Source organism: Callorhinchus milii, unplaced genomic scaffold (genome assembly GCF_018977255.1).
Source record: "Callorhinchus milii isolate IMCB2004 unplaced genomic scaffold, IMCB_Cmil_1.0 Scaffold16, whole genome shotgun sequence".
Lineage (NCBI taxonomy): Eukaryota > Metazoa > Chordata > Chondrichthyes > Chimaeriformes > Callorhinchidae > Callorhinchus > Callorhinchus milii.
Genome location: NW_024704757.1, coordinates 15,801,168 through 15,821,563, shown reverse-complemented (window position 1 = coordinate 15,821,563; position 20,396 = coordinate 15,801,168). Strand labels below are relative to the sequence as shown.

The 20,396-nt window shown below is 45.9% G+C and overlaps 1 protein-coding gene across 1 annotated transcript; it reads left to right on the top strand.

Moving 5' to 3' along the window:
• Nucleotides 1–747: 747 nt before the first annotated feature.
• On the top strand, nt 748–19,734 carry tex2l (testis expressed 2, like). The gene is made up of 12 exons (XM_042341182.1): nt 748–1,001; nt 6,261–7,743; nt 9,972–10,172; nt 10,289–10,643; nt 11,128–11,369; nt 13,107–13,253; nt 14,402–14,501; nt 16,055–16,187; nt 17,270–17,407; nt 18,144–18,356; nt 18,804–18,924; nt 19,393–19,734. Exons 2-12 carry the CDS (start codon nt 6,295–6,297, stop codon nt 19,528–19,530), a joined length of 3,237 nt encoding a protein of 1,078 aa, XP_042197116.1. The 5' UTR covers nt 748–1,001; nt 6,261–6,294; the 3' UTR covers nt 19,531–19,734.
• Nucleotides 19,735–20,396: the final 662 nt, after the last annotated feature.

Sequence of the window (20,396 nt, the reverse complement as noted above, 5' to 3'; positions counted from 1 at the left end):
TTGAGTGCCTACATTTTTTTTAAGGGATTATTACCCCCAGAAAAGCAATCTGCCAATCGACTAGCAAGCGGGTTCCTACTTACTGCTTGGTAAACAGAGGCACATGGAGTAAGGAAACTTGCCTAAGGTTTCGCCTTGCCCAGGAATCAAACCCGGGTTCTCTCGCTTGCGAGGCGAGTGCTCTAACCACTAGGCTACAGGAATCCACTGAATGTTCTCTCGTTCCTCTGACTTGTCTTAACGCATCCTAATGTATCGTGAGGCATTTGCTCATTCAATCCCATTTAAAATCTTATAAACCTGTACAAAGTCTCACACACACACACACACCTCCTTCAAGACTGCGGCTTGCGGGCTATTCTATTCTGGCTGATCTGGTGTCTGCGTTGTTAGCAAAGTTGCCAGCTGGCTCAAGACTGGGGAGGGGGGTGGGGGGAAACTGACATCATGCTGTGACATCTCCCAGGCACAGAGGCAAGTTACAAATGAAAAGGATTGGAAAATTGGAGGCTGGCAGGCTTAACAATGCAGAGAGCACTTTAAATCTGGAGGAGAGCAGCGACGCAGATGCTAAAGCCAAGCAATGCTGGAGTGAGGGGATAATCACATGTGTGCAGATTGGAGTTGCACCTGCTCTCGCACGCCTGACCCACAAAGGCACAACACACACACACACACATAGACACAGACAGATCGAGCAAAGTGCGCACAGATACAGGCACACAGGGAATGTCTTCTGAGACCCACATCGCAAACAGTTCTCTTTGGAAGCCAGATGCTGACTGTCGATGACAACGAGACCCTCCTCAGCCCTGTAAAGCAACAGAACACCCGAGCTGACTGCTGAACGGGGGAAATCTAACAGGGAAATCTCAATGTAACACGCTCTCTCTCTCTCTCTCTCAAGTCAAGTAATGATGATGACTCTGTAGCGTTATGCAAACCTACACTCCAGCAAGGATGGATGGATTCCTGTCCTTTGCTCTAACCTTAAAGAACTGGTAAGATTGCCTGTCTGTGTCTGTGTGTATGTGTGTGTGGGTGTCTCTCTCTCTCTCTCTCCCCCCATCAGCGTATGCTATTCCTTTAAGGAACCCCAAAACAAAAACAGCTACAGATATAGCTTGGGTTTAGACAGGGTTCCAAAAACAATAAAAACCCTTAGTTTCACAGGGTTGCAAGCAATTATAATAATAACAATCCTTGCAATTGATACGACGCCTTATCACGTCTTCGAGACGTCTCAAAGCGCTTCACAGGATAGACTGTACAGTGAATTGACTGTGTATTTTGGGGGTGAAAGGTGACAGCCAATTGCCCCACAACAGTGTCCCACAAACAGTTGTGGATTGAGTGACCAAATTATTATTATTATTTTAAGAGATTATTACCAATTAATATGAATCTGCACAGCAAGACCTTTTTTTAATTTAAAAAAATCCTTGTTATCTGTCTGTTCCACTCAATTAGTTTCTTGTAGCTCTGCAATGAAGAGTTGAGGCCAATAACTTAGCATCTTAAGATCTGATAAGTTCTTATAAAGCACTGCCTTTGGTGTATACATTTATTTGAAAGGCTGCATTATTTGCCTCAGTGGGCAATGGTTTCAAATTAGGTTCTTGGTTGTAAAAAAAAGGCAAATATATATGCATTTATCTGCACTGATTTTAGTCTTGCACTTACTCTATGCATTGTGTCATTATAATAATAATAATCTTTGCATTTGATATAGCGCTTTATCACGGCTTTGAGACATCTCAAAGCGCTTCACAGAATATACTGTAAAGTGTAGTGACTGTATATTTTGTGGGCAAAACTCGGCAGCCAATTGCACACAGCAGCGACACACAAACAGTCGTAGATTGGGTGTCCAAGTTATTAGTATTAATTTTTTTTGAAGGGATTATTACCCCGGAAAAGCGATTCACCAATCGACTAACAACCAGGTTCCTACTTACTGCCGGGTAAACCGGTGTGTGGAGTAAGGTTTCGCTCTGCCCGGGAATCTAACCCAGGTCCTCTCGCTGGCGAGGCGAGTGCTCTAACCTTTAAGCTACAGGACTCATTCTCAGTGGTGTGCTGTTAACTCACTGAACTTCCAGAGGGTTTTTCAGTTTTCAAATTGAATTTCTCTCTCTCTTTCTCTCACTGTCTCATGTAAATTTGAAGTACTGTGCAATATCTTTCAACAAGTTTGGAAAACTGCTTTCGAGTAAAATCGCAAGCCCTTTTTGACCTGGGCGCAAAAAGAAAATGCTCCAACTATGTTCCAAATAGCAAAAGAGGGAGATGGGGGGGGGTGGGGGGGTTGAAATGGACATGTGAGCAATGCAACTTAATGCATTGTGGTGTCCAGTCTTTAGTGAGTGAAGCTCACAAGGCTTCTAGCAGATTCAAGTGTTGGTTCTCAGTGAAAGAACATTGCCTTTCACTAGGAAATGGTGACTTGCTTCAAAGGTGCCAATTATTTTGATGATGAGATGTGCCACACACCAGACTGTGCCTCGTCTCATGATGTGTTACTGTGATGTGTTGGATGGTGTGAGCATTGACACTGCAAAAGCATTCAATCCTCCATCAACATTTCTTATCCTTCCCCCTTGCCCCTTCCTAACCCGTCTTCAAATCTCACCTGAAGACCTTCCTCTTCGACCGTACCTATGGTCACCCCCCCTCACCCCCCAGCTCGGTGTTGTGCTGGGTGAGGGGCGCTATATAAATGCAAGTTGTTGTTGCATCTCCTTCTCCTGCCTGCTATAGGTCCTGTTCTCCTCTGCCCCTTGTTTGATATATTTTTCAGAAGCCGAGTGCATCGAGTCCCTCAGCCCGGCTCAAAGTCCTGGTGCCAATAAAGCTTTTTACAGACTGCTATCGATTCTCTCCCTCCTCAGTGCACACCGCAACTGACAACTGCAATTCGGAAGTCATTTAAAAACGTAAATGGACTTGTGGCTGAAGGCACTGAGTGGCAAATGGGCTGCACTGCAAATAGTGATGAGTTGACATGAACTGCAGAACTGCAGTGGAGTCCTGTAGCTCAGTGGTTAGAGCGCTCACCTCGCAAGCCAGAGAACCTGGAGTAGATTCCCAGCCAGGGCAAAATACTGGGCAAGCTTCCTTACTCCACACCGCTCTGTTTACTTTGCAGTAAGTAGGAACCCAGTTGTTAGTTGATTGGCGGATCGCTTTCCCGCGGGTACAACAGCAACAAGATTGCATTTGTATAGCGCCTTTCATGTCGGGAGGACGTCCCAAGGTGCTGAGGTAACACATTTTTTTAAAATTTAAATAATAATTTGGTCACTCAATCCATGACTGTTCGTGGGACACCGAGTCCTTTCCCTTGGAGTAACAAGTTATCAGGATTTTACTGTACAACTAAGAAATCAAGGCTAATAGAGTTTGTGGTAGACGGTTGTCTCACGGACCTTATTTAAAGTCAGTGAGCAATTCGCAGAAACCTAAGTGTGTTTTTGACTCCGAGGCCAGTGCGTTGCCAACTGAGCCAGGCTGACGTTTATGCTTGAGATGTTACACACAGTTACCGTGCAGTCTCTAAACTCGTCACCGGTCCAACATCTGAAGATTGAAGCTAATAAGACTTTTGAGCTTGCAAGTCAGGAATCCCAAATTACACAGCGACTGTAATGATCCCAGACAACCTTCGTTCTCAATGAAGCGTCAAATTGAATTCACTCTTTCTAATCGAATCATCCAAACACAATTGCCTTGATTGAAAAGACAGCAAGTTAGGAATTATGATGTCTCTCTCTCTCTCTCTTGCCCACATACGTGAGTGAGGAGGAAACAGATGGGTAAGGGAGAGGGGATTATAGGGCTGAGAAAGCTAGTGTGGAGTATAAACACTGGCAGGGACTAGAATAGCCCGTTTCCGTGCTATAGCTGTAGCTGTTCTATAAGATTCAATGCATAGAATTCTCTCTACTGAGGTCACTGATGGATCGTTTTTCCGGGGGGTAATAACCCCTTACATTTAAAAAAAATAATAATCATAATAAGGTGGTCACACAATCCACAACTGTTTGTGGGGACGCTGCTGTGCGCAATTGGCTGCCGCATTTCGCCCACAAAATCTACAGTCAATTCACTTTACAATGTACCCTGTGAAGCGCTTTGAGACGTCTCGAAGATATAAGGTGCTGTATCAAATGCAAGGATTATTATCATTATTGAAATGCTGAGCACAGAAGCTTTCAATGCAGAGTCTTGTTGATCTTTCCCCCACCTCACCAGGATCTGCTCTGCCAGACATTTTCGGGAGATTGGCACTTGACATGGAGAGTAGCGTGTACAGTGAGTGGCCAGGCACTCCCCCAGCGCAATCTGTATGACTGGCTGATCAGAGGCAGCCTTCCTTCGTCTGCCAGACAAGCAGCAGCTCAGCGTCAGCTTGCCATCGATACTGACCCCGTTCAGACGGTCTCAAATCCCTTCGTGCTCTGATACCTCCCTCGGACTCTGCCACTGTCAAGTGCTCTGGGACGCTGCCCCGTATGAAGGGCGCTATATAAATGCAAGTTGTTGTTGTTGTTGCTGGGGTGGGGGACTTGACATTTTCAAATTATTTACGTATGACCGATGAAAGCCTTCGCGGGCTGAATGGTCCCCGATAACGTTGAAAATCTCACTGTTCACTTTATGAGAGAGAAAGAATTCATAATGTTCTCACTCAGAGGCGAGAGTCCAAGCACTGCAACAGGCTCACACACATTATCATGTGGCTCCAGTGTTCCTCAGTAAATCACAAGCTGAATGACACAGTAATAACCTGCATTGTACAGCAGGACATTTGCAGTTCATCAATTTAGACCCGAATGATTTAAACGGCTGAGCACGGCGGTTGCAACGGCCTCTCTGAAGTGTTTTTTTTGTGTGAAAAGTGCCTGTGTGTAGAGCCAGGTTACTGCCATCATCACCATCTCCTCTGATCACACTTCATTCCAAAACAATGGGGGGGAAAATCGATCCGTAAAATGCAATATCATTCACGTCAGAACCGCTGTTAACAATCACAAAATTGACATTCATCTTGTCCGTAACACACTGAGTTGTTACTATAATAATTTTTGCATTTGATGCAGCTCCTTATCACGTCATCGAGACGTCTCAAAATGCTTCATAGGATATAGTGTAGTGTATAGTGGAGTGACTGTATACTTTGTGGGTAAAGGATAGCAACAAACACACAAAGACACACAAAAACACAGTCACTCACAAGCACAAGCACACACAACCAAACGTATATACACACACACAAATCCATGCACACAGCCACATGTGCATGCATCATAAATAAAAACAAAGCAAGAAGATTGGAGACAGACTAGATAATTGTAGCCGAGTGTACAAGATGCAGATTAAGTGCTGCAGTTGCTGCTAATCACCCCAGCGTGAAATTTCTGCCGATTGACAATGATCCGAGATTTTATTTATTTCATCCGGCAAACTGCGGCATTCTTCTTAAGCCCAGCGTGTGTGCAGTGCGGGCCTGTGATTGAGTTTATTACCAGCCAGCCATGAAATGTCAACCCTGCCAATGAGATCCGGCTTCAGAAACTTCCCGGATAATTTAATTGTCATCACAAAAAAAAATTCCCTAAAATAACTTCTTTGGCAGCCTCTTCCCCCTCCATGTAGTCACGTTTTTCTCTCTGTTGTTGAACGGTTGTGAATCACAGGTTTTTGTGCTGTGTTGTGATATTATGGCATTACATTGCCTTTAATGTAAAGTGATAAATTCACCAAACGATCGCAACATATTGGTCTTGGAATCGCACAGGATATAACAATAATCCTTGCATTTAGTATACTGCACCCTTCATGTCGGGAGGACGTCTCAAAATGCTTCACAGAATTTACTGGGAAGTGCAGTGACTGTATTTTTGAACACAGCTGCCAGTTTGTGGATAGCGATGTCCCACAAACAGCCATGAAGTGAGTGACCCATTTTTTATTTGGGGGGGATTTGATGGCCAGGACACCAGGAGAGAGAGAGAAACTCCCTTCTCTTTTCGAGTACTGCTACGGGGAATCTTTAACATCCACCTGAACAGGCAGTCGGGACCGAGGTTTAATGCCTCGTCTGAAGGGTGCTATATAAATGCAAGTTGTTGTTGTTGAACTGATGGGGTAATTAGTGTGAGCAGGCTGGAGGAAAAGGCTTGAGACCAGAGAGCGTTCCTTTGGATGAACCTAACTATAACTGATACTGAGAAACCCTTACATTATCTTGTTTACAGAGACACTGACTGTGATATCGTCCGACCCTGAGTGATGGCGGAACTCGGCAGTGACGAGAAGGAACCTGGAGAGTTTCTGAGCCCCTCCTGCCATTCATCAAGTCTAGGGAACCACCAAGATGTGGGGTCAGAGCAGCCTGTGGTCCATCAGGGCAAAGACATAGTCATCCACCTGACCTCTCCCACTGAACAGGGGGACTGGGAGAACCTGGAGGAAAATGAACTGATCTTCTCCCTGGAAAAGGAGGATGAAGGGGAGAAGGAGAGAACATCAGAGGAGGAGGCGATGCCACATCCCGAGGAACACTTCAACCTATCCCTCCCGGCCTCATCCCTGCCTTCATCTCCTTCCCATTCCACATCTCTGGCTCAGATCTTGTTCTCATCAGCTCCTTGCCCAGTCCCTCTGAACGTACGGCCTTCGAACTCCTACGGTTCCTCCACAGATTCCAGGCCGCTGTTCAGTCTGGTCAAGTCACTGTCCACGGAAATCGAGACAAGGGACATGTCTTCGCAGTTACCCAGACCCTTGCTGAGCCTCGTCAAATCCATCTCCACTGAGATCTCCCGCCACGAGCCAGAGGTCACCCAATCCAAGTCGGACTCGAAGCTCAACCTGCATCTTTGGCGACAGCTGACGCAGCCCAAGGGGAGAAACGGGGATTACAAAACAGCACCCCCCTCCCCGCTCCTCTCCCCCTCTGCCGACAGCAAGGTCAGTTTCTTCAAGGTCCCTGAAGTGGAAGCCAAACTGGAGGACACCAAGAGGAAGTTCTCCGAGGCCATGCAGGAGCCCTTGAACATGTTGAGTAAGATCATCGGAGATGAGAGCGGGGGAAGCCCTAATAAACACCGAGGATATTCCCAGGCCAACTCCTTTGGAGCTCGGTCCCCCGGCGTCTCAGGGGCTGAGGATGGGGTTGGCGTTGAGGCTGGGAACAAGGGCATCAGATCTGGGTTTGAGAAGCTCCGGACAGAGATACTGAAAGCAGAGAGGAAGGATGGCGAGAGGTCCCCCCCGGCCGAGACATCCCCTGGTAGATGTGGGAGGGGGAGACAGCAGCAGCTGAGCATTGCCTCTCGTCCAAAGCAGGGAGAAGTCGAGGGTTCGAGGTACGAGATCTGCACTTACGGGGACATGATCCAGATTGTGGAAACGGAGCCCGGTGAGGACAGCATGCTCTGTGGGCAGGAATCCACCTTCTCTTCCTACTTCAGCCCGAGCTCCACTCCACCTGTGTCTTCACAACCTGTGCCAAGTAAAACTCTCATATGCTTAGCCACGCTGACCTACAGCTACTTTGTCCTACCCCTGCCTTCCTACTTCTCTGGCCTCTGCTTGGGACTCGCCTTGGGCTTTCTCACAGCCTTGCTCATCATCCTGCTGCTCACACCCAAGCTCTCGCACACTACCCGCCCCGCAAGTAGACAGCTTCAACTGGACAGCTTCATCCCCGATCCCAAAGAGCTGGAAGTTGTGAAGGTAAAACCGTTGTTACAAGCTTTAGCTTCCCCCTCTCTGTAAACTCCTTCAACGGCAAGCTATGAGGGTTTAGCTGGTTAGACTCCAGCGGTTACCCCCAACGCACACTCCCCCCAAGCCTTAGCTCTTGCCATCCTGTGCCTAATACTTTCCGGAATTAGGTAAGCAGGATGCCACCCTCCACAGAGAGAGAGAGAGAGAGGAGAGAGAGAGAGAGCACATTCCATTCCAACAGTCTACATCTGGGATTTCCATATGTAGGTGGGATGCATGGAATCCTCAGCTTGGTTTGGAGACTCTTAAGCAACGATGATGGGTTTCTGCTTGTATCAGACACCCGGCTCGGCAAAAAAAAGCTCCAAAACCACATTTTTTTGTCTCTACCTTAGGGGAATAAAATACCATTTAAAAATATCATAATAAAAAATCATCTCCGTAAATAAAGTGGTGAAAGTGGACCAGCTAAAGGAAGGCTGACTTTCAGCTCTCCCATGGATTAATATTTGCTGAATAATTTTCCAATAGTTCTGCAATTTAGGCTCTTGCCCTTAATTTTAAAGTGCACAACAACAATAACTTGCTTTGATACAGCGGCCTTTATGTAGGGTAACATCTTGGAGTGGGTGGAATCAGACACGAGGCAAGGCGGGGCGGGGAGTCACCTCTTTTTTATCTGTGGTTTGAACCCGACCCATTGGGGGGCAGTCATACAAGGTCTTTAGTTGAGAAATCATTTGCTGATGATAAGTCATATTTGGGATTATATTTGTGCATTAGCCGCTATTTCTTAGAGCAAGGCAAAGCCCTACTTTACCGGGTGTTGTTTCGAACTTTCATCGGGACCCTAATCTACCCTGTAAGAAGCCTAAAATCCCTCCCTCAGCCATTAAAAGCTTTGAAACAAACTAAATCGTATTAAACTTCCCATGTCAGGCAACTTTAGTTCATTCACGGCAGATCACGAGTTACTCTAAGCCATTTGCATCAAATACTGATCAGTGGCGTGTAATGCTACTAAATGGATTGAACTCACTGAGGCATCTCGCACTTCGTAAGGTGTCCTGGCCACAGTGTGCATTGATGTGTGCCAGAATGCGAATAATAATAATAATAATACTAATCCTTGCATTTAATATAGCAACCTATCATGTCTTCAAGATGTTTCAAAGCTCTTTGCAGAATATACTGTAAACTGAATTGGACTGTATATTTTGTGGGTGAAACGAAGCAGCCAATGGTGCACAGGATGATAGATCTGGCTCTTGCTAAGCAACTGTGCGTGTGATCAGCAAGTCCATACAATGACTGAAAAGATAGTGACAAAACCCAAGTTGATTTTTTACAGGTTGAGATAAAACTCTTTACCTCAAAACACTTTCTGCTTCCACCGTCTGTCTCCCTAGGGAGCCTGTTCCATAAGTTTACTACTCACTCACTGAAGTAGTGTCTCCGCAGATTTGTTCTGAATTTACCCCCCTTCAATCGCACTGAGAGAGAGACCTATTTTCCAGTCAGATGTTAATTAGCTCAGCACATCAGTCGGGGATCGGAAGGAAACACAACAAAGCAAAGATACACAACTCTGTGGGCTCCACAACCAAACAAGGCAGGGTGTCTGGCCTGCCCTTCACCAATGAGAGAAAAAAAACAAATGCAATTAGCGTGGATTGTACAACGGAAGCAAAATAGTTATTGCCAACATTATTATACCCAGTGTTACCAGGTGCCTAGTAGCTTGCCTTAAACAAACCGCATCAGTCACAGCAGTACATTTGCTCGTTACCCATCACTTGCCTTCTGTGTGAAAGTGTCTGTGAACAAGCCGAACCTTTTTCTTTGCTTTAAATATTCTCACTGATCTTTAATAGCAGCTGCTTAGGACGTGAAAGCTAGTTTGTAAAATACTCAGCAGGCTGGCACCGCTGAGCGGACGTCTGTGCTAGTGATTAACCATTGACTGTATTGTTGACACCGTTGTGCTGATTTCTTGCACCGCAGCTGATAGGAACATGCGAACAGGAGGAGGCCATTCAACCCCCTCGGGCCTGTTCCGCCATTCTATTAGATCATGGCTCAGCTGTACCTCAACTCCAAATACCCGCATTGCCCCATATCGAAATGCGGCAGCCAATTGCGCTCAGCATTGTCCCACAGACAGTCATGATAGCAGTAACAAAAGGAGAATCCATTGCCCTTTCAAATGCTCTTTACCCTCTTGCTTATTCCAGGGCTGGATGAATGAAATCTACAACTACGACCCTGAGATGTACCATCCCTCGTTGACCCATTCAGTCTATGTGACCCTGGAGGGCCCATTGCTGAAGCTCTCCTACCCAAAGAGCAAGATCTCTCGATGGGCAACCTTTGATGAGGTCAAACATGATGTGGTGTTCATCAGCCATCGATCTTACGACCTGGCTGAGAGCAAGGTAGGTTACAATGTTCTTCAAAACGCTCCTCCACTCCCATCGTTCCTAAAACTCCACTCAGTCTTCACAAACCCCTGTCATATGAACTCTCTCTCTCTCTCTGTCGGTCATTGCAGATTTCACTTGTCCCGCCCGGCCTCGCCAAAAAAAGAATGTGGAATAAGAAATATCCCATCCGTATCTTACTGAGCGAGCCCGAGTCTGAGCCAGAGGACAGACTCATGGAGTCTGCAAACCAGGAGTGGAAAAGTGAGAGCGACAGTGAGGACCAAGAGGAGATAGTGGACAACACAAGGGGAGCCCTGACCCCAGACGTCACCCTCAGACCTCCCAGCGAAGGTAGAGTAAGTGCCCTGTTCTTGTTCGGGAGAACAGGCAGGGACAAGGAGGAATGGTTCAGACACTTCCTGCTGGCTTCCAGATTCCAGTCAGAAGACAGGCAGCCCACCAGCGGAGAACCTGGGAAATCTGGTAATAACACACCAACACTTCATATTGATTTTAGTTATGGTTGTGTGTGTGTGAGCAGTTGATGCAGAATTACTATTGTAGAGGTGGCTGATGATGAACTTGATAATAATAATAATAATGCTTCCATTTGAAATTGTGCTTTATCAAGTCTTCGAGACGTCTTAAAGCGCTTCACAGAATATGTTGTAAAGCATAGTCCCTGTATATTTTTTGTGGGTGAAACACAGGAGCTAATAGCACACAGCAGAGTCCCACAAACAGCCGCAGATTGCTGGAAAATATATATCACTTTGGGGGTGCAATGGGCTATTAATGGTGCCACCTTCCTCTTGTTCTCTGTGCTGCCGCTCACAACGTTTATAAGGCATGAGGCAGCATGGAGAGTGAAGGGAAAGAAGGGCACCAACCATACCCAGAGCGGGAACCATGGTTTCCTAGTTTATTGGTTAATCCAACCCTTGCGTGGCTTGATGTACATTCGCAGGTTTGACGCAGAATCGCAGTGCTATCCCCTCGGGGAGGCTGGCTCACAGCGACTGCAGCAGCAGAGACAGCACTGAGGACCTCTCCTCTCTCTTCAAAACCAAGGATCTGGCCGGCAACATCAGGCAGAAGATCCTGCTGGACTACAACACCTATATGGCCAAGTTCACCCTCTCCGACAACTCCAGCCCCCTGCTGAGTCCTTGTCACAGTACCAACAGCAGCCCCACCCACAGGAAAAAGGTAGGTCACAGCAGACGTCAGCAAAGTGGACTCCCTCCATCGTAGTGGTTAGAGCACTCGCCTCGCAAGCGAGAGAACCCAGGTTCGATTCCCGGTCAGGGCAAAACGTTAGATAAGTTTCCTTACTTCATACACCTCTGTTACCCAGCAGTAAATACAAACCCAGTTGTTAGTCGATTGGCGGATCACTTTTCTGTGGGTAATAATTCCTTCAAAATAAATAAGTTGGTCACTGAATCTACAACTGTTAGTGGGACACTGCTGTGCGCAATTGGCTGCCACGATTCCCCCACAAAATAGTCAATTCACTTTACAGTATATTCTGTGAAGCGCTTTGAGACGTCTCAAAAACGTGATCAGGCGCTGTATCAAATGCAAGGATTATATATAAAACCCGCAAGCAGTTAACGGGAGCTCATCACTCTGTGGGTTGAGGTAAGAAAATAAGAAAGAAAAGCGGTGACTGATGTAATTGGCACCTTGGTTTCCGAAATTACAGCTGATTTCTCTGATCCTAAGGCTGTTACCTGGCGACCACAAGTCAGCCGAGCCCTCCGAAGAGAGGTCACCCCGGGTAATTGTAGTCATTCGGTGCTGAAGAGTGTGATTAGCTTGATGGACTTGTCATGGTTTAATAAGAGCAATGGGCTGAGAACCAAGCTGGGTACCAAATAGAGTTCTGTCAGAAGCAGATTAGTTTGCACGTCAGGGACATGCATCTGTGCACAATTCAGCAGCAAATTGCACGCAGCAGTGTCCCACGAACAGTCATGGATTGAGTGACCAAATATTTTTTAAAAAGGATGTTTACCTCTGGAAAAGTGTTCCGCCAATCAACTACCAACCAAGTTCCTTCTTACTGCAAGTTAAACAGAGGCGTGCGGCGTAAAGAAATTTGCCTAACGTTTCACCCCGCCCGGGAATCGAACCCAGCTCCTTTCGCTCGCGAGGCGAGTGCTCTAACCACTACACTACAGGACTCCACGGAGTACGTTCATTCACATTTTCTTGGGCTTTTCAGAGTGTGCACAAATTTTGCACAATTCTTCAACTTCAGGCTCAATTTCCGGAGCTGGCTTAAAACTGCCCTTCAGAGAACATCAGAAACCTTTAGACATTTAGATCAGGCGTATTTTATCGCTCGTCCACCTGTTCAAATGCCGATGGAGCAGTTTCTGTCCCTCTTTTTGCACGGCTGAGCAAGACCTTGGAGGCCTTTTGAAGGTGATCAATTGCCAGTATTTGCCATGAAAATGCTCGGCGCACAGTCGTGTGGGAGGACAGTGATTGACTACGGATTCTAGCTGAATTATTGCACCGGTAACGGGTGAACGGCCTATCCTTACATTTACCTTTCAAAGCAAAATGATTGAGCTTTTGGGTTGGGCTTTAAATAGTCGAATGCCAGATGTCAACCTCAAGCTTTGTGTCTGATGCAAGTGTGTAAAGAGGCATTACACGTTCACTGTTACCTGGCTTTAGGAATGAATGAACCCTGGGATGCTAAAGGTCTGATGGTATCATAGACGTTCTGCAGTGCATTGTACATTTAGGAGCTGAAATGTTGCATGACTTCAAAGCCGTCAGTGTCTGAAAACAGTCAGCCAAACAGCGAGAGCAATTATTCAGCCCTGGCACAGCAAAGCAGAGGTTCGGTGGTGTATCGGTGCGTTGTTGCTGTTATTGTTGTATTAGACTGGGTTGCCCAAGCTGATGTTTGATCTCTCTGCTCCTCAGATCGTAGGTGAAACTCCAGTCAACAAAGAGCCCCAGGTGTCCTGGATCAACGTGGCGATTGGACGGATTTTCTGGGACTTTTTACGGGAAAAGTACTGGGCCGACCAGGTCTGCTTCAAAGTTCAGAAGAAACTGAGCAAAATCAGGGTAAGCTGAGCCAGAGTTTTCATCCCACCTCCGTACTGATACCCCCCACCCCCTACCTCCAAAAAAATAATATGGTATCAATCCACAACTGTTTGTGGGACCCTGCTGTGTGCAATTGACTGCCGTGTTTCACCCACAAAACATACCATTAAATTTACTTTACAATCTATTCTGTGAAGGGTTTTGAGACGTTACAAAGACATGATAAGGCGCTGTATCAAATACAAGGATTATTACTATTATTATGATGAAGTGAATGGCCAATGTGATCTGAAGGGTTGCTGGCCAGGACACCGGGGAAACTCACCTCAGTTTTCGACTAGCACCATGGGATCTCCAGTGTCCGTCTGCACAGGCAGATGGTAAAGACCTTGATTCTCACTTTGACGAGAAGGTTAATGTCAAAGCAAATAAGCAAACAATATAAATTATTAATGCACAAAGTCTCCAAGAGAAGTGCGAGTCTCCAATTGACATAGAATAGGGAGGGACGGGGAAAGGACAATGAGAGACAATGACTGCCATGTTTGCCATTTGGAGTTTCCTCCAAATTGGCAAGTGGGGTGAAACATCACTATGGTATCAGGCCAAATTTGGCCCATCACCATGACAGCGGTGCCTGCGTTGCCTCTGATGACAGCAGGTTATGTTTCCAAGGCAAAATGTAGCTTTGGGATCCCACCTAACCTGCTCTGCGTTTGACCGTCCTTGAATGCAGTCATTCATGACGAACACTATTGCTGGAACTAACTTCCATCTCAGGCTATAATGCACCACACTGGGCAGCTCGTCTTTGCAAAATGCATTATAATACTAATAATAATCCCTGCATTTGGTTTAGCGCCTTATCTCGTCTTTGAGATGTCTCAAAGCGCTTCACAGGATACGCTGTAAAGTGAATTGACTGTATATTTTGTGGTCAAAGATGTGATAAGGCGCTATATCAAACGCAAGGATTATTATTATAATCAAACTTGTTATGAATTGCGGCTAACTTTATCTCTCTAATTCCTCTTCGTCCAATAGATTCAAAGTGAACCGCTTGCCAGCTAATATTTCTAATCATTAATCAATAAATAATCATATGAATAACTCAATAGAATGAAAACGGTTTAAGTGGCTCTGTGCACATTTGTGTTCCACTGCAGCTGCCTTACTTTATGAATGAGCTGACGCTGACCGAGCTGGACATGGGGACACTGATGCCTGTGATCATCAGCACTTCCAGTCCATCTGTCAATCAGAAAGGTGAGTGAGTTTCCTGTCTGTTGTTGCTCTCAACTCCGTTGTACTGTAACGCTAAGAAACGAGTGTTGACCTCTCAACTTCATTGCTCCAAAGCTGATCTGTGAAGTCGGTTTATTAGAATCACTTGCAGTTTCTTCCCTTCGCTCATCCTCGCCCCTCCTTAGCCTCCTTCAAGTCCCGCCTCAAAACCCTCCTCTTCAACTATGCCATTGGTCACCCCCCTTCCCCTCCCCTCTCCCCGCTGACCACAGCTCAGGTCTGAAATGCTGTCACTGTCCAGCGCCTTGGCACGTCCTCTCGACGTGAAAGGCGCTATACAAATGTAATCTTGTTGGTGGTGTTGTTGTTTTGCTCTTTTGGGGGAATAATAGTTCAGAAGAACTTCTTCCAGAAGGTTATAATCTTTGCATTTGCTTTCGCGCCTTATCAGGTCATCGAGATGTCTCAAAGCGCTTCATGGGATATACTGTAAAGTGGATTGACTTGTGTATTCTGTGGGTGAAACGCGGCAGCTAGTTTTGCGAACAGCAGTGTCCCACAAAGAGGCAAGGAGCGAGTGACCAATTTTATTTGGGGGTATTGTGGGCCAGGACACCAGGAGAGAGAGAAACAAACTCTTTTCTCTTTTTGAAGTGTTGTGGGATCTTTACCAACTCCTCCCAAAGCCTCTATAGCTTGTGGCTGTACTGCCACACACTCCACCTTGGCTCCATTTGATTTATTCTTCTTTCTGATATTTTAATGCATTTTCCATAAATTCTTTGCACTCAGTGGATGTTTGGGGAATTTTTGACTGCGTAATCCAGTGATTATGAATCCCTTAGCAAAGAGGTTACACTGAAATCCGCAACCTTTGGAAATAGTCAGCAAATTATTCCCATCCATCCATCAAAACGATCTTTTGCCTCGTCCCATGTATAAAAATAGTGATGAAAATGGCCTGGCTTTTAGCCACCGACCCACATATGTGCCTGGTTGTGTTTATCTGGATTAAGCAAGGGTTTAATCAGCAGCCGCAGCTCAATCATGTCATCTTCCATCTGTGGTTCAGATGCTGGAAATAATTCCTCAAGCCTCCCCTCAGCGCACAGTCAGTCCATTTGATTCCTGTGGAAATGTTGGTTTGAAAGAAAGAAGATTGAGGGAGGGACAGTGTTGAGAGAGAGTGGGAGATGCCTGTAGAAACAAGTCTGTCCAGATTTCCGAATGGGTGAACCTGAAACTCAAACCTGAAACTTAGAGATGAACTCACATTCTAGTATTCGCATTCACACTCTTCACTCTGGCTGTGGTCTGGGTCTTGTAAGGCAGATAGGAACATAGGAATTGCTAGACAAAAAACAACAAGGTCCATCTAGTTTGTCTTCTACCATCCTGTAGTCGCAGGCTAGTGGTATTGAATGTTCTCACAACCCAGCCTGTAATGCACAACAAGAACTTGCCTTCCTATAACACCCAACAAGCAGGGCAGCGTCCCAGAACATTTGAGACCAGGTGGGGAATGTTTCGAAGTTCTGACATGTCTCTTTTTGGTCCCGTCCATCCCATCATAGGGCTGTGGATGGATTTGGAAATTGCCTACAATGGGGCCTTGCAGATGACACTGGAAACCAAAATGAACCTTTGCAAACTGGGCAAGGAGTCACTGCCAGAGGGGGTGAGGCCAGTGGATACAGGAAGAGAAGGGTAAGTGGATTTGGTATTTCTTCAGAGTTTTACTCCCATCAGTCTCAACTGTTGAAATCTTAAAAGAAACCGACATAAAATCAGCTGCAAAATTCAGGCTGCGTTGAGAATTTGCCCTTTTCTGGCAGTTCCGAACTAACTTGACCCAAGTGAAATTTCTGTAGGAAATTGTCTGTGTCTCTAAGTATCTCTGTTCTGGCCTATTTTTGGCACCAAACAACAATTATATTTATATAATGCCTTTCACATTGATAAAGAAACATCTCGAAGCCAGGTTAGATTAGACCCTGAAGCAAAACTTTTCAGTCTATAAATAATCGTCTTTAAGATTGTGGCCCTGCTACTTTATGGTGAGTCCCATGTTTACTGTGCAGCTGATAATGTTCATTGTCTTACAACTGGTTAGTTTTGTGACTGCCGTCAGATTGTGTGTAATCCTTGACCCAGAACCACTCAGTCTGTCAGCCTCTGGTTCCTATACACGTCTCTTCTCTCTAAGCGTGGGCAGTTTACACCAGGCCATGGAGTGCTTTCCAGTTATCTTCACTGATGGACATTTTGCCCCTAAGCTGGAGATGTAGCTCTCGCATTTTCCACAGTAGACAGTGACCCAGCAGCAATATCCAAGGAACAAATCAGCAAAGCAAGATGGGTCACCCCCCACCTCCCAGCCGCAAACTTATTATGATAATAATAGTTATCTGTAGCATCCACCCAAACAGGCAGATGGCTACCTCGGTTTAACGTCTCATCCGAAGGCCAGGTTTATTGTGGTTATCACCAGCAAGACCCAATATAGTTTTATTTGTGGCAAAACAAGTCAAATGGATGAATTACTGGGGATTAAAGTCTCTCTATCTCTGACACGCACGCTTCCTCTCTCTCTCTCTGAAGCAGCACTCATTAATTTTATTCAGGTCATTTTAAGCTGAAAGCAACTGAGCGCTTGCTCAAGTCACTTTAAGTCCAATACTGCCGTGATAAGAAAATCTGCTGGCATTGACTTTAGCATTCCCGAGACACTCAGATGAACAGGCAGTAAAAGTCACTATTCGGATTCTAAAGCTTTTGACACTCCGCAGGTCCAGTCCTCGAACATTAGTGCTTGCGGACAGCGATGAGGAGTCCTCCAGTGCTGGCTCTTCAGAGGAAGATGAGACACCAGTGACAGAAGTGCTAGGAGCTGTGGGTGACAAAGCCCTCCCACTGGGAGCCGAAGGGTAAAGAGCTCTTTAGTACAGATTCCTGAACCCACCCTTGTGCAAATCTAGTTCTAATATGTCAAAATGATTCCTGTTTAATTATACTTTCCTCTTGTTTAATGCTCATTGTTTCATATGCATAATCCCTCAGCCTTCAGCCTCTCTGATCCCATTTGGAACTCCATCCCTCCGCTTCAGTCCCTCCTTCTTTGTATTTTCTATCTTTCTCTGTCTCTATTTTTCTTTTTCTCTCTCTCTCACTCTCTGAGTATCTCTAACATTCTATCTACCTCTATGTCTTTCTCTACATCCATGTATACGCCTAATAATAATCCCTCCAAAACAAAACAATAATAAATTTGTCATTTTTAATCTACGACTGTTTGTGGGACATTGCTGTGCGCAATTGGCTGCCGCGTTCGCCCACAAATATACAGTCAATTCACTTTACAGTGTGTTCTGTGAAGCGCTTTGGGACGTCCTCCCGACGTGAAAAGCGCTATATCAAATGCAAGGATTATTATTATTATTATATTATTTTAGGAATGTCTCAAGACCCTCCTCTTCGACCACGTCTTTGGTAACCCTCCTACCCCTACCATCCCTGCCCTCCAACCCCCCAATCCCAACCCCCAGCTCGGGTCCAAATCCCTGACAGTCCAGCGCCTTGGGATATCCTGCCAACGTGAAATGCAGGCACTGTGTAAACTGTGTATTGTTGTTGTTGAAACATGAAACACCTGTGTCCTTACAGCTACGCTGGAGGCAGCAGCACCAGCAGAAAGATTCTCCGATTCGTGGACAAGATTGCCAAATCCAAGTACTTTCAGAAGGCCACAGAGAATGAGTTTATCAAGAAGAAGATCGAAGAGGTGTCCAACACGCCCCTGCTCCTGACGGTGGAGGTGCAGGAACTGGCAGGGATGCTGGCTGTCAATATCCCACCCCCTCCCACTGACCGAATATGGTGAGTCCTAACTACAACATGATCATGATCCTTGCCTTCGATATAATGCCCTTCACACCGAGAGGACATCTCAAAGTCTCAAAGCGCTCTGCGGGATTCACTGTAAAGTGGAGTGACTGGGTACCTTGTAGGTGATAGATTCCTCCTGATTTAGGTGAGAATGTTCTGCTTGGCAGTGTTGAAGTTAACATTAAACGTAACATAGGAACAGGAGAAGACCATTCAGCCCCTCAAACCTGTTTCGCCATTCTATAGATCATGGCATAGCTGATCTGTACCTCAAGTCCAATTACCCGTCCTTGCCCCGTATCCCATGAATACATTGACCTAACAAATATCTATCCACCTTAGTCTTCAGCACAAGCACAATGGGCTGAATTACCTCCTTCTGTAATATTCTATGATTCTATGACCCACCAGAGCCAGTGACAGCTTGTGTGTTATTAGGTACAGTTTCCGCACACCCCCTCGGCTGGAGTTTAAAGTGCGGCCGAAGCTGGGCGAGCGGGAGGTGACCTTCACACACGTGACCGAGTGGATTGAGAAGAAGCTGCAGCATGAGTTCCAGGTACGGAGTGATTCCCGAGGCTGGAGTGAAGTCATCTGAGCTCCGCGGCTCCTCGTACACAGTTGGTTACCAGTCATCCTCGCACCATGTCGATTGGTTACCATGTGAATCAGTCACTGTATGGCTTTGGTTCCCATGATTCACTCTGTTCTGTTCCTACTCACGTTAAACCCGCCCGATGCCCTGACGATCTGGGAGACCCATTCTCAGTTAGCACTGGGGTTGGGGCTGAGCAGAGGAACACACTGCCACGGTAAGTGATACAGGGATTGAGAGAATACACAAGACAGTAACTTTCAAAGACCCCAGGCGAAAGATAATTAAAACCCGCAACAGTACACCCCGAGATTCTGACACTGCACAAACCTATCTGCCTTTATTTTATACAAGATAAAAAGCGTTCCGCCCCCACCCGAATTACATCTTGTCCTCTTGAAACACTAAAGCAATTGTCTCTGTCAATTACAGAAAGTGTTTGTGATGCCAAATATGGATGACATCTATATCCCTATCATGCACTCTGGCTTGGACTATCCAGCTCAGTCCAGTCAGTCTCCAATGGGACCCACAAGGGAAACATCCTTTGACTCTATGGAGAGATTCTAGCAACTGATCCGTGGGACAATGACAATATCTGGGGGGAAAAATGTCCTTTGATGTCGATGTCTGCCAAGATACATTTCGTCGCTCACTCACACCCTGGTTTGTGCTCGAAAAGCGAAGTGGGTCACTGCCTCCGAAGCGAACATTGCAGTTTCATTAGAAGCTGTAACTGGAAGATTCAAATGTAAAACAAATCCTTGCACCTGATGTGAGCGCTCTGGGATGCTACCCTGCCTGAGGGGCGCTATATAAAATGCAAGTCGTTGTTGTAACATCAAGAATATCTCAAAGTGCTTCACAAAGTTTCTGTGAAGGCTAGTGACTGTGTATTTTTGTGGGCAAACCCAATCTCACAGACCCCACCAGCCACATGCTTACGATCCTGCTGGTAAATGCAACATGCAGGTTCTGTAATGAGGAAATGAGAAAGTGTGGTTACAAATTCTTGCACAGTGGTGCATGGCAAACCATGTGTGAGTATGTTCTAGCCAATGTTAGCCACACCTTGCTCTCAATATCCCACTTCAGATAAAACAATAGTTCCATTTCAGCCAAACAGTGAGTTTGTGCTCAATTCACCTCCAGCATATGAAGCGCAGATAAGTCTGGGCTTAGATGTTGCCCTTCACCTCATTCTATTTCAGTGTCCCGGAGGGGGGGGGGGAGCTATTTTTCCACCATAAATATCTAAATGACTATTTATTAAAGTTTTGGGGAGAAACACTTTGCATCTTTTTTACATGAAATCAGAACCAATCTTCCCTCCCCCTTTGTGTGTGTGTGTGTGCGTGTGTGTGTTTGTACAGGGAATTTGTGCTGCTTATTTATGACGTGTCGTTCCTGAAACAGTGTCAAATGGAAGAAATGTC